A 17,094-nucleotide genomic window follows, 5' to 3' on the forward strand; every position below is an offset into this window, starting at 1 on the left:
AGCAGTTGCGTGGGACGCGCTAATTAGCAGAGTCGAGGTTTAATTAAGAAGCTATTCCAAGTTCAATTATTGTCGAGGTCGTCCCTACAAGGAACAGTTCAAAAGCGTCTGTGGTGTTGGGAGCGTATTGGTTGACAGCTTAGTTCCAATATAAGAAAACAGTTCCTGTTTGATCTCCATGTGTCGTAGTTCGGTGCGGTAGTTTTCTGAACCGTGCCCAACTGGAGAGCATTGTATGTCCTCACCAATCCCATGGCTACGTTTTTATCATTTCTGAAGTCCCACTTGTACTTAAGTTATTGTCATACTTATGAATGCGTAGTACTTAGGTTTGTAGCATTTGTCACAACAGCTAACGACTTTCTCCTGGCCTATCTCATGGCAAAATTTAGATACGTCACTCGTTGAATGCAGTTTTTTCTCTTAATTTTGAAACTTCTGTCAAATATCAATATTAGTAGGGTTGGTTGTCCTTACACTTTCCTCAGAATAAAACTCTACCTTTCACATTACTTTGCTGTAGTCTGAGGACCTCGTTTCTAAGAAAAATTTCACTTCTAAAAGTGACTTGTCGTGGGTAAAGTTTCATTAAGGGGATCCGGTAAGCAAAATTTCTTGAAAACATTTTTTTTTTTTCGATTTTTATGCTATAAAATTATACATTCTTTTCTGTTTAATTTGAATTGTTGGCTGAATTATTTAACTCTGAAAAAATCAAGAATGCGATATCTGCATTTTGCTGCTATTTATAAGCAAAATTCGTTTACTGCATAAAATGTATTTATTTTGCTTTGCAATATTAAATCAAACGCTGGTCTATTATTAAAAATCGGTTAACCTTCTTTTAATATTATTTGTGCTATTTTTTTTTTTGTAATACAGTATGAATGTTACAATACTTTTTCCATAAAATATTTAATAAAAACAAGATTTATTTCAATGGCCAGTATCTTGAAAACAGGTTTTTGGCGGTTGGTCTCTTATTGCGTAACTCCATCCAATTGCAAGCCTGAAGATTAACTTGAACTGGGATCTAATTAATTTTCGTCCCATTCAAAAGGTTAACGTCGACAACTCTTGGATACATTCTTCCACAAATGATTGACTTCCTCATTCTTGTACGAATATAAGTGCAATAGCACAGCACAGAAGTCAGAGATTGTTTTGTTTTCAGTATACTCGCCACGCTAATCACTATTGTTGATATAAGACACGGCACCGGTGCATCAACTCAATTCGCACAAGAGCGATAAACATAAATATCTGTGGTTCATGATGAGAAACACTGGTATTCCTCGTTGTTGTTCACAGATAAGTAGATGGCAGTGATATTGAGTTCTACTCAGAGCAGTGTATATTAGAGAGTACCGCATTCTCGACGGCGGCAGCCATATTTACTCCTTGCTCGGCACAGAAGCGTAAGCAGTAATGCTAGAAGAATGGTGATTAAAGGCGATGTCATACATGTTGTTGTAGTTTATTGAACAAAGGAGATAAGGATTAATAAACATTATTGTCACAGCGAAATGACTCATGAGAGATAACACTTTATTATTTATGTTATGTCCATTTCAATAGGGATAACATCAACAATTTGCTAATACAATTCTCACACCAACATTTCGACCGCCACATTTAGCAAATTGTTGTCGTGCATTTGCTAACAAACAATTTTCTTAACAATAAATATATTCTAGTTATAAAATAGTGATAAGACTTTTTCAGATATATTATAACGAATTGAGAACGTATGAGTTGAAGTGTTAATGAATAAAGACTTCAAATCCTTTAGTGTCAATACATTTTCTACCAACGTTTCACATTTTTCTGCATTTAGAATTATATCAAACACGAATTTATAAGGGTATGCAAGTGACATTTCCACGTACGACTTGAGAGTCACTAATATGCTAATAAAATTTACAGATTCATCCCTGTTATCAGTTATTAGATATGGAATACAGTTTTCACAAATATTATATAACTTATTTTGTTTTATTTTGAACAATACTGATCCCAACAAATAGTAAAGAGCTTGTTGTTCACTCAAGTCAATAATTCCATTTTCAGTTAAATTAAAATTTAGCCTATATCAATTTCTTTTGCTCAGATTCATCTTCACTAGACCTTTCTGTTTCGGGTTTACTTACATCTATACCTAGAAACTCAACTAATTGTTCAGAATCGCAAACTTCCCCAAAGGTCTTTTTCCCTCCGGCTTCCCAACAATAATCTATATGGATTTCTGGATTCGTCCATACATGCTACATGCCCTACTCATCTCAAACGTCTGGATTTAATCTTCCTAATTATTTCAGGTGAAGAATACAATGCGTGCAGTTCTGCGTTGTGTAACTTTCTCCATTCTCCTGTAACTTCATCCCTCTTAGCCACAAATATTTTCCTAAGAACCTTATTCTCAAGCACTCTTAATCTCTGTTCCTCAGAGTGAGAGTTCAAGTTTCATAACCACTTTACTTGCTTCAGTAAAGTTCCCGTGTTTTCCCTAATAGTTTGTGTATTTTCTCCTAATATATTCATGTCACCCGCATAGACAATAAGCTGTAATGCTAATTCAGTACAACAGCAATTGATTACACATTGATTAACTGCACAACAACACGGCATTCTTCATGATAACGATGGAAAATCACACTAGAAACCTGTGTTCCTACGCAAGTCTTACGGTGTACTGAGTATCCGCAGGAGTAAATATGGCCGCCGCGTCGGCATTTGTCGGATCAAAATAATGCGGTACTCTCCAATATACACTGCTCTGGTTCTACTGTTCTCCAACCAGGAGAGCAACCGTGAAAGGAATGTGCATACTATTGCGTCATCTATTGGAGCGAAGTAGATAGATAAAATTATCGTTATAACGTCAGTTTAAAAACCATGCGCTCTCCTGCATATGTTATTTCCTGTATGGAGAGATTAAAAGACCAGGAGATTAACAGTGATCTAATTTTGTAACTAGGGTAGTATAAAAATGTGTACGATGAAAGAGTGATGGAACGGAGAAAAATTCTCTCCGGCGCCGGGATTTGAATCCGGGTTTTCAGCTCTACGTGCTGATGCTTTATCCTTAAATCACGAAGTGATTTACGCATATCATATGTATTATTTTAATATACCGAAGTACATATGATATTTCCATGCAGATATTCTGCTTCACCATACGATGAAAGAGTAATGGAACGGAGAAAAATTCTCTCCGGCGCCGGGATTTGAACCCGGGTGGTATCCGGTGTGGCTTAGTGGATAAAGCATCAGCACGTAGAGCTGAAAACCCGGGTTCAAATCCCGGAGCCGTAGAGAATTTTTCTCCGTTCCATTACTCTTTCATCGTATGGTGACGCAGAATATCTGCATGGAAATATCATATGTACTTCGGTATATATATATATATATATATATATATATATATATATATATATATATATACGTGTAACAATGTTTTGTCCACACCTGTGGAGTAACGGTCAGCGTGCCTGGCCGCGAAACCAGGTGGCCCGGGTTCGAATCCTGGTCGGGGCAAGTTACCTGGTTGAGGTTTTTTCCGGGGTTTTCCCTCAACCCAATACGAGCAAATGCTGGGTAACTTTCGGTGCTGGACCCCGGACTCATTTCACCGGCATTATTACCTTCATTTCATTCAGACGCTAAATAACCTAGATGTTGATACAGCGTCATAAAATAACCCCCCAAAAAAACAATGTTATTGTTTGTGCTGTGACAGCGAGCTAATAGAGATACGAGTACCCACGTGTGTGACCTTATGACACGTTATGACATCAACATTCATTCACAGCATTACCCCGCTGCGTTTCATTCCCTGGAGACTTTCTCGTGGTTGGAGCACAGTAGACGACTTGGAAATCTACAGACAGGAAACGGAGCCCTACATTCACCAACAATCATCCGAACACAAAAATCACACGTTGCATTTCGGTTCCGTTATTAACGATCAGCCAAACAACACCACAAGATTCACTTTATCTGTTTTCCTGTCAGTCACATGACGAAGTATTTACGCTGCCTTTGGTGTTGTTACAGGGGCAGTGCCTGATCAACGTGGGAGGCGACGTGGTGCATGTCTCCTACTACCCGGAGGAATGACGTACTGCAGGCCTACCATTCTTATAACTTATTAAAATTACATTGTAAATTTGCCAACTGTGTGTCTTCTCTTTTCCCTACCCACCTCAAACCTCAACTAATGATTAGTGACAGCCTAATTGGTAGCTAGTTCTGATAGAAAGCTGATTAAGGGCACTGTCGTCACTCCGTCCATGAAGAATTGCCACGACGTATGAAGGAAAATTGACAACCAAAGCCCCGTTCAAACGGTACGGGATTTCTCGAATCGATTTCTTGCCCACGGCAGTGTATAAAAAAAAACACACGGTTTGATTTTTATCCGTGCATAATGAAATTAAAGTTACGTAAGGGAAAGAATCGAACCGTGTGTCACTACTTTTCGGACGAAATAAATTCGAATAAATGCCCATTTCGAGGAATTCCCGTATCGTGTGAAGGGTCCTTAGAGAAGACAGCTCGGAACACGAAGGATGGCCATCGACGTAAAGTTCCATGTTTTCAAAAGTTGTCATTCGAAGTTCTGTATTTTCAAAAGTTGACATTAAATATTCTGTTTTTGGGGTATATATTTCTTTTTTTCAAAATGCCGATATTGAAGGTTATGTCTGTACAAAATATTAATATTCTAGGTTAGAGGTTTCAAAAACGTCGATACTGAAAGTTGTCAATCTTCAAAACATCCATATTGAAACTTCTAACTTTTCTAGATGTCGACATTGAAAGATGAATTTTTAGACGTCGATGTCAGATTTCCAAAACGTCGCCATTGAAGATTCCAAATTTTCAGAACGTCGATATTCAAAATCCTAAAATTTTTTAAACATCGATATTGTAAGTTATAAATTTTGAAAAGGCCGATAATGAAAGTTCGAATTTCAAATCGTCGATATTGAAAGTTCGAATTTCAGATCGTCGATAATGAAAGATCTCAATTTTCAAATCGTCGGTATTGAAAGTTGTGAATTTTCAAAACGTCCGTATTCAAAGTTGTGAATTTTCAGAACGTCCGTATTGAAAGTTGTAAATTTTCAAAACGTCCCTATTGAAAGTTGTGAATTTTCAAAACGTCCATATTGAAAGTTGTGAATTTTCAAAACGTCCGTATTGAAAGTTGTGAATTTTCAAAACGTCCGTATTGAAAGTTGTGAATTTTCAAAACGTCCGTATTGAAAGTTGTCAATTTTCAAAACGTCCGTATTGAAAGTTGTGACTTTTCAAAACGTCCCTATTCAAAGTTGTGAATTTTCAGAACGTCCGTATTGAAAGTTGTAAATTTTCAAAACGTCCCTATTGAAAGTTGTAAATTTTCAAAACGTCCCTATTGAAAGTTGTGAATTTTCAAAACGTCCATATTGAAAGTTGTGAATTTTCAAAACGTCCATATTGAAAGTTGTGAATTTTCAAAACGTCCGTATTGAAAGTTGTGAATTTTCAAAACGTCCGTATTGAAAGTTGTCAATTTTCATAACGTCCGTATTGAAAGTTGTGAATTTTCAAAACGTCCGTATTGAAAGTTGTGACTTTTCAAAACGTCCCTATTCAAAGTTGTGAATTTTCAAAACGTCCATATTGAAAGTTGTGAATTTTCAAAACGTCCATATTGAAAGTTGTGAATTTTCAAAATGTCCGTATTGAAAGTTGTGAATTTTCAAAACGTCCATATTGAAAGTTGTCAATTTTCAAAACGTCCGTATTCAAAGTTGTCAATTTTCAAAACGTCCGTATTGAAAGGTGTGAATTTTCAAAACGTCCATATTGAAAGTTGTGAATTTTCAAAACGTCCATATTGAAAGGTGTGAATTTTCAAAACGTCCATATTGAAAGTTGTGAATTTTCAAAACGTTCGTATTGAAAGTTGTGACTTTTCAAAACGTCCATATTGAAAGTTGTGAATTTTCAAAACGTCCGTATTGAAAGGTGTGAATTTTCAAAACGTCCGTATTGAAAGGTGTGAATTTTCAAAACGTCCATATTGAAAGTTGTGAATTTTCAAAACGTCCGTATTGAAAGTTGTGAATTTTCAAAACGTCCGCATTGAAAGGTGTGAATTTTCAAAACGTTCATATTGAAAGTTGTGAATTTTCAAAACGTTCGTATTGAAAGTTGTGACTTTTCAAAACGTCCATATTGAAAGTTGTGAATTTTCAAAACGTCCGTATTGAAAGTTGTGAATTTTCAAACCGTCCATATTGAAAGTTGTGAATTTTCGAAACATCCATATTGAAAGTTGTGAATTTTCAAAACGTCCGTATTGAAAGGTGTGAATTTTCAAAACGTCCATATTGAAAGTTGTGAATTTTCAAAACGTTCGTATTGAAAGTTGTGACTTTTCAAAACGTCCCTATTCAAAGTTGTGAATTTTCAAAACGTCCATATTGAAAGTTGTGAATTTTCAAAACGTCCGTATTGGAAGTTGTGAATTTTCAAAACGTCCATATTGAAAGTTGTGAATTTTCAAAACATCCATATTGAAAGTTGTGAATTTTCAAACCGTCCATATTGAAAGTTGTGAATTTTCAAACCGTCCATATTGAAAGTTGTGAATTTTCAAAACGCCCATATTGAAAGTTGTGAATTTTCAAACCGTCCATATTGAAAGTTGTGAATTTTCAAAACGTCCATATTGAAAGTTGTTAATTTTCAAAACGTTCGTATTGAAAGTTGTGACTTTTCAAAACGTCCCTATTCAAAGTTGTGAATTTTCAAAACGTCCATATTGAAAGTTGTGAATTTTCAAAACGTCCGTATTGAAAGTAGTGAATTTTCAAAACGTCCGTATTGGAAGTTGTGAATTTTCAAAACGTCCATATTGAAAGTTGTGAATTTTCAAAACGTCCATATTGAAAGTTGTGAATTTTCAAACCGTACATATTGAAAGTTGTGAATTTTCAAAACGTCCATATTGAAAGTTGTAAATTTTCTAGACGTCGACATTGAAAGATACGAATTTTCAGAACGTGAATGTCAGATTTCCAAAACGTCGACATTGAATATTTCAAATTTTCAGAACGTCGATATTGAAGGTTGGAAATTTTCATCACATCAATATTGAAGATTTCAAAATGTCAATGCATTGAAGTTGAAAGTTCTCATCTTTTAAAAGTGTTGTGGATGTTTATTGGCTTGCTGTTTTGACTTTACTCGTTGGAGAGAGTTGCTAACGTATCGATGGCCATCCCGAGCCTCGATATCCACTCCACAGAGACTCCAGTCGCTGTCACGGCTGCCCGACGTGTCTGGGCGGGACATCCGAGACGGCGTCAAGGAAGCGTCAGCTGTGACGGATCTTCCGACTGGCGACGCACGTTATCGCGTACGCTACTTTCTCGTGGAATGTCATTTTCTTCCCAATCTTCTCTTCCTCATTCCTGCCAAACGGAACAATTTGAGTGAGCTAACCCACACAAATATTTTTGTGCTAACAAACTTTCACTAATTCCTGTAATATTCATTCTGGACTGAAGTCTGTCGTGATGAAAATAAATTGGCATAAAAACTTTACTGACATTTATTCTGAAATACCGGGTTAGATTCCCGATACCAGCAGGATTATGTTTATTCTTGTTCCCAAACACCGCTGTATAATGTAATCTCAGCCTGCTAACATCACGACAGGCAGAACATGAGCTTAAGTAGGCATGGAACCGTTCAGAGTTCTGAACGACTACGGACTAAATCTACGTAATGTTATTCAAACTCAACTTCAGTAGAAAACGCACGTACATTTCAAGTTAGACTGTTGAGGTTCTACCGACTGCTTGCACTAGTTTGTCTGCTTTCGCGTTAGAGTTAGTATTAGGGCGTATGGTACTGGAAAAAATCGACAGGTGCAGAGGTTTACAATCGAGAATATCTTCACGTAGCCTACAACTGTGTGTGGTTACGATAACACAAAGGAAATACTAAGGGGACATAAGGAAGATAAGGGGAAAAGGAGAGATAAAGAGAACAAGAGAATACAAAGTGAGCCGTGCATGCCGGCTCAATCAACGAGGCCGGCTCACATCCATCAACGCTATCTTTTTTCAACGGGCATTCCTTTCATATCCGTTACGTCATAGCAGCAGAGGTAGGCCTACATAGGTGTTATTCCATCTCAAATCGACCGAAATATACTGGGTGTTCATTTCAAAGTGTGTCATGACGTCACTGTTGTGAGTCAGCGATTTGAAGCGAGTTTCAGCTTTTATGTCAGAGAAGTTGCCTATTAATCAAGGCGTTCAATCTGAACTTGAGAACGTGTACGGTATAACTTGAATGTCGTAGCAACATGGCGGTCTGTAAAGTCTGTGTGCTACCATAACCTCTTTCGAACTGTGTTTTGCGCGGGCAAGTCGTACGCAGGGTATTTGTTATCATCGGTTGCGTACGGCAACATTCCACAACACAAATCAAAATGCTCCGTGTCCATGTTGACCGTCCAAGTTAATGTCAACAAATACGTAAGTAATCGTCTTAACCCTCTTCCCATATCCCGACAGTAAGAAAAAAAACTCACTTCAGTACGTGTTTCCAAACAGTTCACATTCTTGCCACTACTGGCGTTACCGTACGTATCGGAAAGTAATCTTCAGAATTAACGCCGTACTTGCTAGGCAACTTCTCTCGCATTTAGGTAATACGCCTCTGCTGAAGTGTAGGAAGATTGAATTCTCTAGGCTCATCGGCTAGCCACATGACGACATACAGCGAGCCATGACACATTTTGAACTGAACACCCAGTAGAGAAAATTGACCTTGCAATTTTTAAATACAATGAAGCTTTTTTCTGTCCGTAGACAACTGTGATACAATGCTTTATGCAAAGTTTGAGGCATCAGAACTTCATAGTATTTAAATTAAAAATATTTAAATTTATCGTATTTTCATAAAATTAGCAACTTTAAACTGTTGTGGCTCCGAAACCCTTTCACCCAATGATCAAAATCATGGTTTATTTTGATGCTGAAAAGTTAAAGTTTACATTGACATATAAACAGTTTTTCTTACTTTTTATGGAAATGGAGAAATTAAGATTTTTCTTCATTAAGACGCCTTTGCCCACGAAACAATATTTTTAAAATATATGGTTAGATTCCGCATTGAAAGTACAAATAAACATATTTTTTTGCTGGTGCAACGTTGATAAAGTATTGAAAATATCAAATAAAGAAAATAAATAGTAGGCCTACGCGCGTGAGCTAACCAGCTGACTGTGAGGCGGAAGCTAGCCGATGGATGCAAGCCCAGGAGACATAAGCACGTGATGTTTCGTCTAGTAGCGCATAGCTGGGCTAGCTTCATCACAGGTTTTCATAAACACAGGAGTAAAATGACGCTTATCTTCATATCTCGGCCAGTGCATGCGGTAGTGAGCCGTTCAAGTCTAGGCGTGTGAAAATAATTTAATACCCTCGAAATTTATTGCCGAGCCACTAAGCAAACAATGCCGAATCCCTCTTAATAATGCAAGGTTTTTTCTCAATATTTTTTTTTACATTTTTACAAATGGGCAAAAAGCCTAAAAGTAAGTAAAATCAGATTATCTCCCTCTCTGTATACAATAAAAATAAGGATTACTTATTATCATAACCTACCAAATGTCAGCTTCAAAATGAGCTCTCGTTCAATGTTCTGCAGTAAATGGTTCCAGAGTTCTGAGCGCTGAAAGATGCTTGTTTTTCTAAAATACGCTAAATTTGTCGCTCAACAATACGAAAACCGTTTGACTTTCGATAGTATATTTTTGAAAATGCACTCTCCTCAGCACCTTATATAAATAGGGAAAAAAATTAGGGTATAAAAATGCGAGGTTTTTTACTGATCGATTTCATATGGAATAGCCCATAGGTAAGCGTGGAGAGGAAGAAACAAAGTCTTCTTGGATAGCTAAATTCTAGGCTACAGTTACTCAGAAGTTCGACAACAAGGGCGATGCTACTCTGAAGGCAGAAGCAAGATTGTCACTTCGAATGTACCGGATTAGGAACATAAGTATGGGGTATCCTAGCTTGAGATTCATCTAGTGATAATGTATAGACATTTGTACTATAGTTTAATAGGAATACTTCTCTCGTTTACCTATTCAATATCCAAAGTATTGTAATACTGTACAGGGTTTATACAGAATGTTTCAGAAATACTTTGACAAACCTTGGAGCCATGTTCCTTATACCAAAACAAGAAAAAATTCATATGGACCTATGTCCGAAAATCCTTATCTTTTCCTGATCACAAGCCGATAGTAGATTTTGTATTGCATGTGGCACAGTTGAATATAGCCTCAGGAAAGTTCTGTGCACATTGGCCGTTATTACGTTCTTGTCATTTATATTCGTGTTCCTCAATATTGTTTACTTAATTATTACTGTTACATTATTATACATTATGTTTATACTTGTTTGTATTTTCTATTTAATTATATTTTATTATATACTAATTAATATCCAGCGTTGGTTTATTTCTGCTAGCTTCCATTGCTCTATGTTAGTCAAATCTCTATTCACCTTCAAAATCTGACTCGGTAGACGTACCCAATATGCGGTGAGTGGAGACGTGTCAAAGGAAAATAAGGATAACAATGGAGAGACGAGAATAAAAGGATACAAGGAGAATAAAGGGAAAACAAGGATAACAAGAAAAAACGAGGAGGAGACGAGAAGGAGAGCAAAGGGTACAAGGAGAACAAGGAGGACAAGTGGATACTTACCAGGAGAACAAGAAGAGGAGTTGCATTTTCATGTGACTGCCAGTTCCTAAGTTTCCCCCCTCCTCGTACTTAGGAGAAAGCCTTAGTTCTACATCAATACACACAAACAGAGACAAACGTTTTTTTAACGTTACGTGATTTGAAAACGTCATTCAATTGATGTAACGTCATAACATACGTGAGGTGAATCTTTTTCTACACTTTGAATTTGCACTTATCATTTGCTTATTCAACTGCAATAGGAATTTACTATAACATCTGAGGAAAATCATTAAAAAAAATCCAGTCAGGTTTGCCGGCCATGGGGTTTGTACTCAGGGCCTCTCGAATGCGAGTCTCAAACGCTACCGCCTTAGCCGACTCGCTCGGTAATGTCGTTTTATCCAAGAATATGATGTTCATAGAGTTCCGAATTACAAGTCGATATGGTTATGGTGTGGCACGTCTGAAGGAAATGGACCTGTTAACATGCCATATACTGGTGGCCATAGGCGTGTTCTCGAAACCGAAGCTGCTGGTATGACAGCAATTCCCCAAAAAGTCGTAGATAACTGTCCGCTGAGATAGCTATGCCACACACAACCTATCAACGTTACATGAAACTTTACCTTTATCGTATGCAACGTGTTCAAGCATTACACGATATGGATCTTCAGAAATGAATCACATTTGTTTTTCATACCACAGCTGCAATACGAAAACAACAGGGGCATGATGTTCCAACAAGATGGTGCATCACATCATTGAGGAAAAGAAGTTCCTGAATAACATTCGACATCAACTGGTAAGATCGTGGTGACCAGTAACATGGCGTCCAAATTCTCCAGACCTGACGCCACCCAATTCCTTTGTTTGGGGTTTTATGTCTATTCACAGCGATCCAGGGCTATTGATGGTATTGAAGCAAAGACTATCTCAGCATTTGGAAAAAATTTCCCTGAGATATTACATCATACATGGGAGATACAAGCATCACGATATGAATTGTGTTTTGTACGCAATGGTGGCACGTTGAGGTCTAATGTGGGAAAGACTCTCCTCCTCCTAGAATATATTTACGGATCTCTGACAAATAGCAAGAGTTCTCTAATTAATGTTTTTCCCAAACGATCACTCTTTACTTTGCGCAGAAGCAATGCAAGAAAATAATGTGACGATCTTCACAGACAAGCCACATAAATATAAATTAATGTTAATAATGTGACGATCTTCACATACAAGCCACATAAATATAAATTAATGTTAATAATGTGACGATCTTCACAGACAAGCCACATAAATATAAATTAATGTTAATAATGTGACGATCTTCACAGACAAGCCACATAAATATAAATTAATGTTAATAATGTGACGATCTTCACAGACAAGCCACATAAATATAAATTAATGTTAATAATGTGACGATCTTCACAGACAAGCCACATAAATATAAATTAATGTTAATAAATGTGACGATCTTCACAGACAAGCCACATAAATATAAATTAATGTTAATAAATGTGACGATATTCACAGACAAGCCACATAAATATAAATTAATGTTAATAAATGTGACGATCTTCACAGACAAGCCACATAAATATAAATTAATGTTAATAAATGTGACGATCTTCACAGACAAGCCACATAAATATAAATTAATGTTAATAAATGTGACGATCTTCACAGACAAGCCACATAAATATAAATTAATGTTAATAAATGTGACGATCTTCACAGACAAGCCACATAAATATAAATTAATGTTAATAAATGTGACGATCTTCACAGACAAGCCTCAGAAATATAAATTAATGTTAATAAATGTAACAATCTTCACAGACAAGCTACATAAATATAAATGAATATTAATAAAATGTAACAATCTGCACAGATAAATCACATAAATATAACTTCGTTGTTCCTGAAATAACTTCTATAGGCTATGACGTATTTATCAATTTTAAGATTTTTGCTCTATTAAATAACTTAAATAGTTATACAGGAAATAATAAAATCTCCTATATGTAATTATTATATTTCTTTCTATCGAAAATGTAAGAATTCAGAATCCCCTATGTACGGCTGCCATGAATAAATGTGTTTTTTCCTCCTACTGAAAAATTATATATTTTGCACATAGTTATTGCAGGAACAACGACGATAAATTATTAATGTTCGTATAGTGTAGATTTTAATCGACGTTCCTACTTAAGCGCTTAGTAACTGAATAAAACAGTTTGGTTCGTGAGATCACGTGAGTGTGCATTTGCTGCAGCGTTTTGAGTCGGGCCGTCGTCTTTTTATATGACGGCCAGTATGAATACAGTCATACCATTCAAACGACTGAAGCATTGCGTGCGGCTGCCATATTGCTCGGATGTAGCGTCTTTTCATCGTTTTTGCATCTGCCTTTCCTGTAGACCCGGATATTGTTGCGCACAAAAGATCCGATAGAACGGCTACAAGATTAAAGGAAACGACGGATTCATCTCTTCAGAACTACGTCCTCAATACGTAATGGTGAATAACGTGTACACATCTGGAAGCACTTCTGATAGAAAGGTCGCTGAGTTTATGATTTCAGATATTCCGATTAATGATTTATTTTAAATGTCTTGTTTTATTCGTTTATCGTTATAAGAAGTGACTACCGGTAACATAAAGGCCTACTTTGGGCTTAGAATGAGCATCACGAAGGGTGCATATACGAGTAAGTTAACCCTTGGTAATGAATTTTATGTATTTCGTAACAGTAACAGAATACTTTTCCTTTATCACATTAAGAATTGAATTCGCGTTCTCCTGTCCGTGAGTGTGTCCCATTTTAATGTTGAATTATTACGACAACGCTTGAGAGCCCGTTCTTGAATCTTTTTCCAGTATCTTAATATGTTCTAATCTGTAAACATGCAGCACCATATTCCATTACTGGACGGACTAGTGACTTATATGCAATTACATGACGACCGTATCTAAATATTTTGAAATTGGTTTAGCCTATAACTGAATAAACCCCCTTCTTCTATGTTTTTCACAGCTTGTAACATGCTCAATTTAATACAAGAGTTAATTTTTGTAACTGGATACTTCAGTCTGTCCACGATGTTCGATCCATCACTATTTTTCATAACAGACGAGGCGTGGTTTCATTTAAGCGGTGGTGTATAGTCTCAAATTTCAAGATTCTAGCTGATCGAAAACCGCTATGATGTGCACGAAATTCCATTGCACGATAAAAAAAATGGTGATGTGGTGCGCATTGAGTCATTGGCCCAATGTTTCATCATTGTACTTAATGCCACGAGCATCGAGAGTGATGCTATAGACAGCTACAAATTTATATAACGAAGACTTTTTCGTTTATATGACGTCATTCCATTTTCGGCCAATGAAGTGTAATGAAATTCTGAATTCCAACCAATCACAGTCATACATCGCGACAATTTCTGCAGCTCGATTTATTACTATCAATTCATCGCATGGTCGTTCTTTTGTTTAGTCAGTGTCGCCAACTATTTCCGAGTAAATCGATGAGCATGAATCCATTGTACTAAATAAAGTGCGAAATCCTACTTCCACATCTACATCTTCATCTTTTAATTCCATGTCCATTGTATATAAAGAAAATGAAACTCCTACATAACAATTGTTCATTTAATTAATGTATTAGTCAGGTTATTTGTAATTATACTATAAAATGTTTAAATTAAATTATGATTTAGCAGATAATGAAAACGTATTTCTGTTATAATAACAAGAGAAAATTGCAGTACATGTAATTAACATTTTTAAACCTTTATTTCCCTTTTGTCAATTGGCATTACTGAATAACATCCAATTTCTTTATTGCAGTAATCGATATTCATCTATTTCGACTTCACAATGTCTGAATAGGTTAAGTATTCCTAAATATACAATTATTAACATTTTGTGAGCGAATTTTAGGGATATATTATTTACATTTTTATTTTATTCACGAAATAGTCCTAATAAATGTCACTCGAGGTCTAGGATTTCCCAAATAAATCCATTCGCTCCTGGATTTATTGGAAAATCTCAGACCTCTTGTGACATTACTACAGATAAATAAAGAATGAAAAGATAGAACCAATACGATTTAAAATAAAACAGAAACCAAAATAAATTCAACAGTATACACTACTGAAAAATACTTAGGTCTATACCCGAATACCATAAGACATCACACTATTGAAAAATGCATAATATGTGTTTTTAAGACATTTTTGGTGTACCTTAAATAAGACGGCGTAAGTATCTTAATAAATAAATCGTTCTTGAGAGTTTAAGACATAGGCTAACGATTATAGGGTGTTCCCATATCAGTTTCGTACCCAATGTCATTCATTCTTAGTTGATGCATGCTCAAGGACAGGTCTTTGACTGCAAATCCTGCATTCTCAAATTTTCCCCATTTTCCACCTTCCTCTTAGTCTCCGCATACGATCTGATGTCTTTGTCATCTTATACCTTATTTATTTATTTATTTGTTTATTTATTTATTTACTAGCCGTACCCGTGCGCTCCGCTGCACCCGTTAAAATAAATATGAAGTAATTACATAATTAAAATAGGACATTTGATCCAGGGAACATTCGTGTTTGATAGAAGGATAAATCGTTTAATATGTTACTTAATTTAAATTGTATCTAAAATATTAAAATGCGATCATTTTGATCCAGAGACCACTCATTTGGTGCAATGACAATTCCTTTAACATGTTTCTTAATTGTTATTACCAATTATTTTTGGAAAAGTGAAAATTAACAGAAAAATGTTGGGTACAGATTTATTATTATATTATATTATATTATATTATATTATATTATATTATATTATATTATATTATATTATATTGTATTATATTATATTATATTATATTGTATTATATTATATTATATTATATTATATTATATTATGTAAAAAGTGTGTTGATAACGGATGTACTCGAATTAGAAAGTTTTTAATTTGTTGTGGGAGCTCTTGAATCTCAGGAGGAACAACTTTTACAACAGCGCAACATAATCTGCTTGGCTCATTACCCAATTTTTTTGCATTGCATTTATTGCATATATATTTTATGTATTTTAACACGATTCAATTGTGCATAGTTAAAATTTGAATTATAAAATAATGGATTGCTAAGCTAACGTACTATTACTGCATACTAAATCAATACACTCTCGTTGTTCGTTAATTCTCCGAGATAAAAATGAATATGTTCATAAACATTATTTTAAGAAATACAGGAAATGAATATACAGAATAACCTATCAAGTTTTCTGTGCATAAGAAGCTATTTTAATCTTACCTGTCCTCAATTCACTCACAAGTTACTGTAATAACATTACAGCATTATGTCCATCCAGAGAAACTACACTTTCCAATGATGAAATAATAATTAATTATACAAATCGGTTAATTTAGCTTCCGATATTACTTCATACAATCACAGAAACATTCTCTGTAGGCTTTCATAGCTGTCGATTGTTGCTGTCCAAGGCCCCTTATAGACGAAGTCATTTGTTTTTTATTTCATTATACGGCCTTAGATGGCAGTTATTTTAATTTTAAAACTCATTTATCTCATTAAATATCAGTCCTATCAAAATTTTTTAAGAAATAAAACTTATCGCAAATTATTTTTAAGGAAACCTTTGTTAAGTAACATTTTTCACAAAAATCAATAATAAGTGAGATATTTCGATTTATTTAATTCAGGCCCCCTTATAAACCCCCTTTTAAATAATGTATTTTGAATGCCATATAGCCTAAAATCTAAGTTACAACGAACTTAATTTATATTCCAATTTTCATCGAAATCAGTTCAGCCATTATCGCGTGAAAAGGTAACAAACATACAGACAGACAAACAGACAGACAGGCAGACATACAAACAAAAATTTCGAAAAAGCGACTTTCGGTTTCAGGGTGGTTAATTATATATGTTAGGACCAATTATTTTTTGGAAAATCGAAAATTACCAGAAAAATTTCGGCTACAGATTTATTATTAGTATAGATTTTATCTGACCGGATTAAGGACATAAGGCCTTCTCTTCCATCCTACCAGAAGGCACAGCAGATATATTTTTCTGCCCCTAAATTTTCCTCCGTTTAACACTCCTTCAAGAGCATTCCTCAGTAGGCAGTTTATCCTCGACAGTAATATCTCTTAATGAGAACTAAATGTTCTCTGATTTGTTTAAATTTAAACGGAAACCGTTAGCCTAAAACCACTTTGCTGCTTCACTATATGTAATTTCGTTGTTATGAGTAGACTCCGGAAGTTTATGCAAATGG

The 17,094-nt window shown here is 35.4% G+C and overlaps 1 protein-coding gene across 10 annotated transcripts in view; it reads left to right on the plus strand.

The window, feature by feature from the left end:
• LOC138711199 (C2 domain-containing protein 5) overlaps positions 1-4,176 on the plus strand; it is a 131,190-nt gene extending 127,014 nt beyond the window's left edge. For all 10 annotated transcript variants that reach the window (XM_069842575.1, XM_069842574.1, XM_069842576.1 and 7 more), the window contains one exon: positions 4,057-4,176. In XM_069842575.1, coding sequence (XP_069698676.1) covers positions 4,057-4,119 — 63 coding nt within the window. In that variant the 3' untranslated portion in view covers positions 4,120-4,176. The remainder of the gene's footprint in view (positions 1-4,056) is intronic.
• Positions 4,177-17,094: the final 12,918 nt, after the last annotated feature.

Source organism: Periplaneta americana, chromosome 12 (assembly GCF_040183065.1).
Source record: "Periplaneta americana isolate PAMFEO1 chromosome 12, P.americana_PAMFEO1_priV1, whole genome shotgun sequence".
NCBI classification, from domain to species: Eukaryota; Metazoa; Arthropoda; class Insecta; order Blattodea; family Blattidae; genus Periplaneta; species Periplaneta americana.